Consider the following 13,162-nt stretch of genomic DNA (forward strand, 5'->3'; position numbering starts at 1 on the left):
GGTTCCACCCTCATGACCTAAGCACCTCCCAAAGGTCCAAATTTGGCCCATAGGCTGCTTTTGTGAATAAAGTTTTATGGGAAAACAGGCACATGCATTCATTTGCATATTGTCTATGGTGGCTTTCCTGCTACAAAGGCAATAGAGGCCCACAAATCCTGAAATATTTATTATCTGTCCCTTTACAGAAAAATGTTAGCTGAGCCTTAGTTTGGATCATTGTTTAAGAGTTATGTCAGGGGCACCTGGGTGGCTCAGGTAGTCTCTCTCTTTCTCCCTCTGTCTCTCTCAAATAAATAAACATTGAAAAAAAGGGTTATGTCAGAATTTTCCTTTTATCTTTTATTCCAACCACTCAGAGTGTTTATGTATGAAGAGATAATTTAAGAGGAGGAAGGAAATGACAGAACAAAAATGTAGTCTTCAAATCCTGGCACCAACTTATTTCTCTCCCTTATCTTAATCGACCTGTTTCTTTGCTATGGTTTTCCATTTCTCCTTGATCTTCGTAGTGCTCTGTGTTGGGAAATAAGTGCAGCTGACTGACCTGGAGAAAAATAGTATGTTTTTCTCAACAGTGAAAATTTACTATAGGAGTGAATCTTGGATGTGAGGGACTAATTGCTGAGTTTAAGAGTCTTAATAGAAAATCAAGGATGAGAACCAGTATCACTGTGAGCATCAATCTCTGAAGAATTTGACTCTCTTCTTATGACTTTGTGTAATCCTGTGAGGAAGTACAAATAAGTCAGACCTCCAAATGTTGTTTGTTTTAATAGGTCTATAATGACGGATCTATACTACCTCAGTCAAACAGATGGAGCAGGTGATTGGCGGGAAAAAGAGGCCAAAGATCTGACAGAGCTGGTCCAACGGAGAATAACATATCTTCAGGTAAGGAAATTAGGTAAAGAAATAAACACGAGTGAAAAAAGAAAGAAAATCATAATAAATAAGACTAAGAGTTGCTGTTGGTTTTTAGTCTTCATAGCCCTTTGCTTTTTTAAATTTTTTTTTTTTTTCAACGTTTTTTATTTATTTCTGGGACAGAGAGAGACAGAGCATGAACGGGGGAGGGGCAGAGAGAGAGGGAGACACAGAATCGGAAACAGGCTCCAGGCTCCGAGCCATCAGCCCAGAGCCTGACGCGGGGCTGGAACTCACGGACCGCGAGATCGTGACCTGGCTGAAGTCGGACGCTTAACCGACTGCGCCACCCAGGCGCCCCAGCCCTTTGCTTTTTTAAAGTATTTACTCATTTTTCATATTTATTCAGAAAGATGCTATGTTATGTCTGCAGTGCAAAGATGGCGAAAACAAAGTCCCTGCCTTAAGGGAGCTAATTCTTATCACACACACGTATACACATGCACATGCATGTGTATGTGCGGGCACACACACACACACACACACACACACACACACACACACACACTACAATGCAAAGTAGGAAGTGCTGCATTTTATGTGACACATACAGATGAAATGCTCAGGAATAGCTTGTCAGGAATAAGCTTTGTGGAAAAGTTATCAGGAATAGCTTTGTGGAAAACATACTATTTGAATTGAGCTGAAAAGGATAACTAGATAGGATTTAGACACATAGAAATGGAAAAGAGTGTACTAGTTGGAGTGTATGAGTAATGGTCCATAGCTGGGAAAGAGGAGGACAGGAACCCAATGAGAAATGAGATATTTTAGTTTGTCTGAGGTTTTAGGTAGTATGAACAGGTGGGATGGAAAATAAACTGAAAAGGTACGTTTGGGAGCCAGATTGCAGAGGTCCTTGGGTGCAGGTTAATAACACTTTATGATGCATAAGCAGCAAGTGGTTGCTGAAAGATTTCAACAAACAGCCCCAAGTCCCAGACCCTTTTAAATTTATTCTCTTCGGGGTTCTTTTGTGTTCTCTTTTCTTTAAAAAAAAAAAAAATTAATGTTTATTTAATTTTTTGAGAGAGAGAGAGAGAAAGAGAGAGTGGGAGAGCAGCAGAGAGAGAGAAAGACACAGAATCTGAAGCAGGCTCCAGAGTCTGAGATGTCAGCACAGAGCCCGACACAGGGCCCGAACTCAGGAGCCACGAGATCATGACCTGAGCTGAAGTCGGATGCTTAACCGACCAAGCCACCCAGGCGCCCCTCTTCTAGCTCTTATTAATATGCATACCCAGTCTTACATGTTTGTAAGAACAGTGTTGATTTACTTTTTAAATTTTGGCATTTTGCTTAAAATGCCATCAGCTTTTTCTATTTTGGAGTCACAACTTGCTTTTGAAAGGTTTTTTACACATAAGAGTGGCATAATGAGAGTGATGCTGTTAATCTGAAGGTATTATTTTGGCTGAAGTGGATTAGTATTGGAAGAGACTAGAAGCAAGGAGACCATTTAGGAGATGAGGACCATCTGCAGGTGAGAAAATGGAGGTATGTGGCAGTTTGCATTGGAAGTGAAGAGATAAATTTGAGAGAGACTGGGAAGGTAAAATTAAGAGGCCTTTCCAAGTGGGGGAAAGAGTTGAAATGACTGGGATAATGGGCACATTGTTAACTGACAGGGAACTTAGAGTAGTCTTGAGGAAAACAATGAATTAGTAAGTAACTTCACAACGCTTCAAGTTGAAAGCTGTTCCCATCCTTTTCTAAAACTATTGATGGTATACTTTCTGTGTATAATCATTCAGCTTTCCTTCTAAGGTTAAAGTGTCTTGTAAAAGCAAAATAATAGCCGGTGACTTAATCCTGCATATTTCAAGGTACACATTTTCCTACACTTAAATAGGAAAAAATAGAAAATCAAGTGTTTAAAGAGATCATTAAAAACCAAACTGATCTTGGCATGCTGTCTTAGTCTCATACTCCCATGACCATTCATCAGAGGTGTCTGCAGAATGAGAAACACTTGCCTCCTGTAGGGAAGAGGTAATTATCTCCTATCAACTAGAACCTCATTCAGTGAACTGTAAACAGCTGGTGGTGCAGAACTATCATCCTCATTTAAAATGGAAATAACTGTGGTTTCTGAGTTTCTTCCATTTCCACATGTTCATTAGATATGTATTCAACAAAAGTTATATTTAAACTATCATTTGGTCATAGTCCAGTCTGCACACTATAACAAGTACCTGCCACCTGCTTTATTTTCTTGATTTTTTAAGTGGCCAAGTGCTTTTACTTATAGTGCAGATTTGATCCTGTATGTGCTGATTTCTGTGGTTCTGTGTTAGAGAATTTTACTTGTAAATCATGCTAATAATTTAAAACCACATTGGCTTTTTTAATCTGTTAGACTATAGCAAAATAGCATTTCAGCTGGACCTTACTTTCAGTTTCAAATATTGCTATTTGCCAGGTCTCTTTTTTTTTCCATTGAAAAACAAAAGATGGTTTTTAATATTCAAGAAGATGGGGAAGATCTCAGTAGGAAAAAACATATTTTAGAAAAAGGTTTTTCTTTAATTATTTAATATATCTGTGATCATTTTTTCCATCTAGTCTAAAAGTTCTTTGAAGTCAGGAACTATATTTTCAACATCCTATTTGTTAGAGGTTAACAATGCCAGCCATTCACTCTTTCCCTTCTTTGGATAGAGGTGAATAAGCGTCCTTTCTTCCATTCCAACAAAATTAAACACATACATTTGCAAGGAATGCTTTCTCTAACTGGAATTTTTATTTCCAGTGTATTTCTAAGCACAACAGCTACTTTGAAAAGAATGATTTGTTACTGGTTCAACTAATGGATTAGAGAGTTTAATCAGATGAGGTGAGCTATTTATACACGCTTTTTAAAATGATTACGTTTTTTCCTGTTATAACTTTTCTTGGTATTCAAATGTTTTGGTGTTCCCAAACTATTATTGCCTTAAGTGAAATATTATTGTAAAAAAGGCTATTTAACCAACTTAGATTCTGAAAGACTTCCACAGGGCTTAGCAACTGAGTATTATACTAGAAAATAAATCTGAAAAGGGGGATAAAGAAAAAACTTTGAACTTTGATACCTGTATTCAACATAAAAATAAGCCGTTCATATAACTTAATGGAATTTTAGAAGGCTCTCTTTGTTTGGCCTATCAGCCAGCAGTTATATAAAGAATGATAATAATTTGTAGGTAACTAGGAAATAAATAAGAAAAAGGAACAATAAAAGCAAATGTTTTTCATAGTTTAAATCTGTTTGGGAGATTTTAGGCATTTAAATACTTTGTTGCATTCAGATGATTTTATAATTTACTTCAGTGATTGGTTTGGACAGTTGAAAGAATTTTCAGTTTTACTAGATTTTTACTTATACTGATGAACTTTATTATCAGTTCTCATTATCACCAACAAGTATTTTTCTAAACTCTGATTTATTTAAGGTGTAATGCAAGTCTTGGTTAAAAAAAAGAAAAAAAAAAAACAACCTAGATTGAGTCATCTTCTTAATCCATAATAGGTTTCATTTTAAATCTAACCCTTTTTGCAACTCTCCAGTCCTTTGAATTGAGCAAATATCATTATGTCTCATGAAAATCCTGCTTGATTTAGTCATGTAGTTCAAGTTTAGTCTCAATTTTAGATTTTCATTTATTTATCCTATACCTTGGTTTTACTTGGGAGAAACAGTTTCACAAAAGATACTACAAAATAAAAGAAGTGCTTACGGCAACTAGACTTCAGTGGAACAAAGTTCATGGCTATCTTGGTTAAAATTATTTTCTGTTTAGAGTTGAAGACCTTATGGCATGTGATAAAAAGACAAAAGCGACTAAAAGACTATAATAATCTTACTGAGGACAACCTTGGGTATACCATTAGGCTCAAGTTGTTAGGGTCAGGCGTAAGGCAGGGTAAAGATAGGAGTCAGAGGCTAAAAAATTTTAGCAGTCAAAGGCTTTATTTGGGAACTAAGGTCGCTGGCGAGGTTCCGTGACTCAGGGAGAGAGAGAGAGTGGGGAGTCAGGGAAGTCGCACCCAGGTGTGGTGGCGTGGGGTTTTTAAGCTGCAGCGGTTCCGGGTTTAGGTCCGGGTGGGCCTTTTTCGCGTCAGGTCGTGCCTCGCTCGGTGATTGGTTGACCTCCAATTCATTCTGGCACACTACTAGGGGCTTTTCATTGGGTTGCGCTGGCAAGATGGCTGTCCCCTCTACTGTGGTTCCAAGGACATCCTAAACAAGTAAAATGGACCAAGTAATTCTCTTCACGTCTTAGGTTTCTGTATGTTTATGTAAAACGTTCTTTATCCATAAAGTGAACATGTAATATTGGCTTGTTTTAAATACCATTTTGTCCTGGTCTTTACTAGTGTGCTATATAAATCATAACAAATAGAGAAAGTGCTGTTTTTTTAAATATTTTTCTAGTTTCTGATATAAAACACAGGCTCATTGTAAAAACTTCATATTGCTGATGTTTTCATTATAAGTCCACATTTTGCCATAATATGTCATTTTTCTAGACTTTTAAGTCTAGAGATTTTATTTTCATTACCATTATTAGAATTTACTTTGTGGCTTCCAATCAGCTCATATTAAACAAACACAATGAAAAAGATGACGATACCTTGGTTTCTTAATTTGTTTGGAACAGTTGGAAGTTGGCAGCTGTGGTGGTGAGAGGTGCTAGTGAGGGCACATAGCTGTGGCAAAAGGCATTTGCCAGTTTAACTTGAAATTATTGGTCTTATGGTTCAGGGTGTTTTTTTATTCCACCTAGATCCAAAGTTGACAATTTAAGCAATATTGGGCCCATTTTCAGTGGAGTCTAAATAAAACGTATAAAAAGTAGAAATAGTAAAAGATTTTTGTTTGTTTGGAGGCATTGTTGGTTTATGTTGTGAATAGGACATTTACTGGAAATTGGTAAGTTAATAGTTTTCCTTTTTTTCATAGAAAAGTAAAAGATGTGAAAATGGAGAACAACTATTTTATTTTTTTGTTGTTTTTTTTAAGAAAAAATTTAATAACACAAGATATTAACAAACTATGTATATGGCTCCAATTGCCATTAAAAGTAAGATCAGCTACTCTTTTATTTGTCTGAAAAGTATTTCACTGCATCGTCATTCCCAAGGGATATTTTTAAGACATACACAATTCGATACTGAGAGTTTCGTTGTTGTTTTTCTATTGTGTTTTTTTTCTCCTTTCAGCATGTTCAGAATATGATTTCACCATTTTCTGGTGTTTATTGATGTATTGATGCCATTGAAAAGTCACCTTTCAATTCAATATTTTCCTTTGTGCTATTAAAAAGATAAGGCTTTTCATCATGCTTTTGATGAGCTACAATTTCTTTATGATGTTCCAGCTTGTGAATGTATTTAATTTTTTTTCCTTAAAATTACTTATAACTCCTGGTTTGATGGATTTGTGTCACTGAACATTTTTGTAAGGTATCAGAATCTTTTCAAATATTACCTCTGACCCAATCTTTCTCTTCTCTCCTTATGAGTCTTCAATTTAAATGTCCTCTACATTTTTTTTTTGTATTTTCCATCTTTTTCTCTGTCATGCTTATTATGGTATTTTTTCACTGTGTAAACTTGGCTTAACTAGAAATATACTTCTCATGCATGCCTCTCTGTGTGCTTCCTAGTTGTAGCTGACCAAAAGAGGGATTTGTACAAGATTTGGGAGGCAGAAAGGAAGCAAAAGCCATCATCTCAGTTGGTTGTTGTGGCTATAAATTGTGAGAAACAGAAGCAGCAACTCTTGGAGAAGCAGAGTCAACATTGGCCACACTTTACCCCACTCTATATTCACAGTTTTTTCTGTTGACTTCCTGGCCCTGTTGACCAACAGTGACCTCAGGCCCACCCAGACTCAGAAACAGCACCTCTACAGACTTCACCCTGCTACAGACTTCACAATGCACCTTCACTGATTCATTCTGGCAGTTAGCCAGGGCTGGGTTTCTGAGATTCTCTGGCAAGTTCTGATGTGTCCACTTATGCCAGTGCTTCAGAGAGGATGCTTTTTGTTGTTGTTTTTCTTAATTCTCTACCTTATCCATTCTGATCCTTACTTGCCCAGTGTGTCCCATACTTGTTTAGTTTTACTGTGAAAACAAATATCCTGTTTTCTATTACTCACAGTGGTTCTGCTTCCCTAACTGAACCCTCACTGTAGTGGGCACTATTTTTCTTCATTCTCTTTAAGTTCACTAACTTTCCCTTCTCTTGCCATACAGTCCCTTTATTATTTTTTTCCATTTAATTTAATACATTTTTAAGTCCTATATGTTTTTTTTTTATTTTTTATTTTTTAAAATTTACATCCAAATTAGTTAGCATATAGTGCAACAATGATTTCAGGAGTAGATTCCTTAGTGTCCCTTACCCATTTAGCCCATCGCCCCTCCCACAACCCCTCCAGTAACCCTCAGTTTGTTCTCCATATTTATGAGTCTCTCTCTTCTGTTTCGTCCCCCTTCCTGTTTTTATATTATTTTTTCCCCTTCCCTTATGTTCATCTGTTTTGTCTCTTAAAGTCCTCATATGAGTGAAGTCATATTATTTTTGTCTTTCTCTGACTAATTTAACCTAACATAATACCCTCTGGTTCCGTCCACATAGTTACAAATGGCAAGATTTCATTCTTTTTGATTGCCGAGTAATACTCTGTTGTGTATATGTGCCACATCTTATTTATCTGTTCATCCATCGATGGACATTTGGACTCTTTCCAAACTTTGGCCATTGTTGATGGTGCTGCTATCAACATGGGGGTGCATGTGTCCCTTCGAAACAGCACACCTGTATCCCTTGGATAAATGCCTAGTAGTGCAATTGCTGGGTCGTAGGGTAGCTCTATTTTTAGTTTTTTGAGGAACCTCCACATTGTTTTCCAGAGTGGCTGCACTAGCTTGCATTCCCAACAACGATTTTACTTTTTAAAGGAAGATAGAGGTTTGTTTTTTCCATTCAAAAATAACAGACTGACTGGAGAAATAGCAATTTCTCTTTTCCTGTCAGGATGCCAGAAACTGTAGATGGTCTATGAAATGGAAAGTGGCCAGGTCACACTAGGAATGCATTATTGAAGCTATTGAAATGTTTTTCAGACTGTGGGGAAACCTACCTCCAACACAGGATGTAGACACATTTTTCTCTGACAGGACAGAATAGATTTAAGGCCAGAATATAACTATAAACTTCCATTTGTCTGCTAGTGTACTGACCATGAATGAGATCAAACCCATCATCAGGTGTTCCCAGAGTTGTGGAGTGTGTTCTACTGAGTGAATCAGACAGCATTTATTTCTGCCCAACAGGGATGACAACCAAAAGTAAAGGCAAAAGTAGTACTTGTAACTCGTTAGGAAAAGTCATTAGCTTAGCTGTATTAAGATTGTTAATTAAATATTTAAAACAATTGGAGTAGGGAGAAACTTCCAGGAACCTTCCCTATTTGAAAGAAGTTATTATTTTAAGAGGTCAAATAGGGAAAAGTAGACAGTTTCTCAGAAAAAAACTTAAGAGTACACTAAGAAAGGGAGTATCTTTCCCAAGAACAAAAATATAAATAGGTTTAGTGAGGAAAGAACAAGAAGTGGTAAGTAGATACAGTGTCCAGGGTAGCTTTCATAAAATGAAAGAGGGGTTTGCTATACTAGAAGTTGACTAAGGACAAAGAAGGAAAGGAAGAGGGGCACCTAGGTGGCTCAGTTGGGTTAAGCATTGGATTTCAGCTCAGATCATGATCTCTGGTTTGTGAGTTCAAGCCCCGAATCAGGCTCACTACTGTCAGCATAGAGCTTGCTTAGGATCCTTTGTCCCCCTCTCTGCCCCTCGCTTGCATGTGTGCTCTTATTCCCCCTCCCCCAAACATTTTTAAAAAGAAGAAAAAAAAGAAAATTTATTAAAGGTAGTTTTCTAAGCATTATTAAAAACTTTGAATTCTTAGATTTTACAGAGCCCTTGCATGTGAGAGCATAGGTCTGACTGAGTTGTTTGTGTATTCAACAAGTATTTGGATGTACTGGGCGTTAGATACATTGCTAAGGATTTAGTGATGAATGAACAGATACGGTACGTTGTCTGCCCTCAGAAAGCTTAAAGTTGAGTAACATTCTCAGAATATCTTTGAATTAATTATCTTCAAATACACATACACACACGTGATTTTTTTTTTTCAACTCCTACAAAGTTTTGTTTTGATGTTTATATTTCTGTCTCATTATTTGGATCTTTTTACTAATCCACCTGTCTGTATTACACTAATTTTTGCTACAGGCTTTGTTATTACTCCTTTTTAAAAAGCTTTTATTAAGGGCCAGAGATCTAAGTAAAAAAGGTACAAGATACAAAACAAAACAAAAAAAACACTTTTATTATGGAAAATTTCAACATATATAAAAGTGAGAGACTAGTGAATCCCTTTGTACCCATTATCCATACCCATTATCCAGCTTTAATAATTATCAGTTCATGGTCAGTTTTGTTTCTTCTATACTGGCATCACTCCTTACCATCTCTGGGATCATTTTGAAGCAAATCCCAGATATTTTATCATTTTATTTGTAAATATTTCAGAATGAGTTTCTAAAAGACAAAGTATCTAAAAGATACTTTTTCAAAAAATAATCACATGCTATTATCACACCTAAGCATAGTAAGAATAGTTCCTTAATATCATCAAATAACCATTCATTGATCAAATTTCTCTGATTACCATGCACATTTTAATGTGTTATTTCAAACAGATTATCTATGGAGGAATTCTGAGAAATGGCAGAGTAGGAAGCACCAAGAATCTGTCTCCCCACCTAGACATTAGTTGCATGGGCAGAAATTATCTGACATAACTGTTTTGGAACTCTGGAGTCAGTTGAAGGCTTACAACTTCCAGGGGAGGAAAGCTTTAACTGTTAAGTTGTGGTTAATTTCGGCTCTTAGCTCCAGAGCATCTACCCATCCCCCCACCCCAACCTCATGGCAGGCAGCCGTGTGTATGTGTCCCTAGAATCCAAAGATGGTTCAACACATGAAAATTGATCACCATAATATGCTACACAACAAAATACAGGAAGAAAACCACCTCATCACTTCAGTTGATGCAGAAAAAGCATTCAACAAAATTCAGTACCTTTTCATGATAAAAACACTGAACAAAATAAGAATTGAAGGAAACTACCTCAACATATAAAAGCCTGATTTTTGTATATTGATCTTGTGTCCTGCAACTTTGTTAAACTCATACACTAGTTTTAGTAGCTTTTTTGTAGATTCCATCAGGTTTTCTACATAGATTATCATGTCATATGCATATAAACACATTTACTTATTCATTTTCAATTTGGATATCATTTTTGCAGTAGTCTGTTAAAAGTCACTCACCTTAATTAAATAGTATAATTTACTATTAGCATAACATACAGTATATCAAAAATTTAGTTCCTTCTATTAAAATCCTTGCTGAAGTCTGATTTTGGATTCTAGGTTTTCTTAGCAAGAGTTTAAAAAATATTTTGAAATGCCTAATGATTATGGAGGAACTTTTTAAATTCCCAGCAGTGTAGTCAGCACAACTCTGCCAGCAGTTTGTTGTTTTTAAGTTAACATTTTTCTTTTTTTTAATGTTTACTCTGAGAGAGAGCGCACCCGGACGCGTTCGCATGTGCGCGTCCGCGCGCGCTGCGCGCACACACACACACACACACACACACACACACACACGAGCGAGTGGGGGAGGAGCAGAGAGAGAGAAAGGGGGGGAGGGAGAGAATCTCAAGCAGGCTCTACACGGTCAGCATAGAGCTCCCTGCTATCCAAGAGTTGGACACTTAACCGACTTAGCCACCCAGGCACCCTTACATATATATCCATATCCTCTTAATTATCAGTAAGAAAGGCTTTTATTTATTTATGTTTTTTGCATTTAATTTCTGTTTATTTTTTCCAAGTTTTTATTTAAATTCCACTTAATTAACATACAGTGTAATATAAGTTTAAGAAAGACTTTTAGGGGTACCTGGATGGCTCAGTTGGTTAAGCACCCGATTTTGGCTCAAGTCATGATCTCACCATAGTGAGATCAAACTCCCCATCAGGCTTTGCACTGGTTATGGAACCTGCTTAAGATTTTCTTTTTTCTCTTCCTCTGCCCCTCTCCCACTTGTGCTCACTGCCTCTCTCTTTCAAAAAAATAAAAATAAAAATAAAAAGCCTTTTATGAGTTCTTAACAACTATTACCTAGAAAAAAATGAGCAACTGATGACATTCTAGATGCTACTCCCCCAAACCATTTTATCTTCAAGGATAGAAACACCTAATAAAGATTTTGTCTTTTTAAAATTTTTTTGAATATAAGTTTGAACTTAAATTTTACTTAATTTAGGTATATCAGCTCAGCATCTACTTGTTTTGAGTGTTATTCCATTTTCTCAGTGGTTTTCTATTTCTGGAAATATGCCTTTTCCCCCCCAAGAAATGGCAAATTTCACTATAGTTTGACTCTGCTCTAGGTTATAATATACACAATGTTGTTATAGAAGCAGTTTTCCAAATCTTAAAGCAGGTCTGGTTTCCACATAGGAATAGTGTTGTAATTGGGGATTTTGATCTTGACTACCAAGTCCCATACCAGAGGTTCATCTTCTAGAATTCCAGTCTCAATTCCAGCAAGGCAAGAATTGGGGAGTCCCAAGGCTCCCATGAAAGGAAGAGGGAGGCTACTGACCAGAGATGGATTCAGATTTGGGGGCTGGACTTGAAACCTCTACGGTTTTTGGTGCTCTCATTTATAAAAAGGAATACAAATACAAAATTAAGTATTAAGGAAATATGTACAGTCAGTTCTGATTATCTGCATCAATTATGTTCCATAAAGTCACCATAATAAAGGACCTGAATGTGAGACAGGAAACTATCAAAACCCTAGAGGAGAAAGCAGGAAAAGACCTCTCTGACCTCAGCTGCAGCAATTTCTTACTTGACACATCCCCAAAAGCAAGGGAATTAAAAGCAAAAATGAACTATTGGGACCTCATGAAGATAAAAAGCTTCTGCACAGCAAAGGAAACAATCAACAAAACTAAAAGGCAACCAACGGAATGGGAAAAGATATTTGCAAATGACATATCGGACAAAGGGCTAGTATCCAAAATCTATAAAGAGCTTACCAAAATCCACACCCAAAAAACAAATAATCCAGTGAAGAAATGGGCAGAAAACATGAATAGACACTTCTCTAAAGAAGACATCCAGATGGCCAACAGGCACATGAAAAGATGCTCAACATCGCTCCTCATCAGGGAAATAAAAATAAAAACCACACTCAGATATCACCTCATGCTAGTCACAGTAGCCACAATGAACAAATCAGGAGACTATAGATGCTGGAGAGGATGTGGAGAAACGGGAACCCTCTTGCACTGTTGGTGGGAATGCAAATTGGTGCAGCCACTCTGGAAAACAGTGGAAAAAATTTTCCACTCTGGAAAAATTTTTTTCCTCAAAAAATTAAAAATAGACCTACCCTATGACCCAGCAGTAGCACTGCTAGGAATTTACCCAGGGGATACAGGAATACTGATGCATAGGGGCACTTGTACCCCAATGTTTATAGCAGCACTCTCAACAATGGCCAAATTGTGGAAAAAGCCTAAATGTCCATCAACTGATGAATGGATAAAGAAATTGTGATTTATATACACAATGGAGTACTACGTGGCAATGAGAAAGAATGAAATATGGCCCTTTGTAGCAATGTGGATGGAACTGGAGAGTGTTATGCTAAGTGAAATAAGCCATACAGAGAAAGACAGATACCATATGGTTTCACTCTTATGTGGATCCTGAGAAACTTAACAGAAACCTATGGGGGAGGGGAAGGAAAAAAAAATGAGGTTAGAGTGGGAGAGAGCCAAAGCATAAGAGACTCTTAAAAACTGAGAACAAACTGAGGGTTGATGGGGGGGTGGGAGGGAGGGGAGGGTGGGTGATGGGCATTGAAGAGGGCATCTTTTGGGATGAGCACTGGGTGTTGTATGGAAACCAATTTGACAATAAATTTCATATATTAAAAAAAAAATAAAGTCACCATAAATACTGAATTAGTGAACCACTGCTCCTGCGTTCCTGTGAATCTCTGGTCACAACTTTTTTGTCAACCAATCAACATATAACCTTAGATTATATGTGTTTCTGTTTAAAAAAATTTTTATATAATACATATTG

General features: G+C 36.9%; 1 protein-coding gene across 15 annotated transcripts in view; it reads left to right on the top strand.

Annotated features, from left to right (window-relative positions):
- The window catches only part of FUT8 (fucosyltransferase 8), a 310,615-nt gene that overhangs the window by 216,885 nt on the left and 80,568 nt on the right, over window positions 1-13,162 (top strand). For all 15 annotated transcript variants that reach the window (XM_053889503.1, XM_019451533.2, XM_053889508.1 and 12 more), the window contains one exon: window positions 780-894. In XM_053889503.1, coding sequence (XP_053745478.1) covers window positions 780-894 — 115 coding nt within the window. The remainder of the gene's footprint in view (window positions 1-779; window positions 895-13,162) is intronic.

The sequence above is a fragment of the Panthera pardus genome, unplaced genomic scaffold, assembly GCF_024362965.1.
Source record: "Panthera pardus isolate Hobbes unplaced genomic scaffold, ASM2436296v1 HiC_scaffold_24, whole genome shotgun sequence".
Classification (NCBI taxonomy): domain Eukaryota; kingdom Metazoa; phylum Chordata; class Mammalia; order Carnivora; family Felidae; genus Panthera; species Panthera pardus.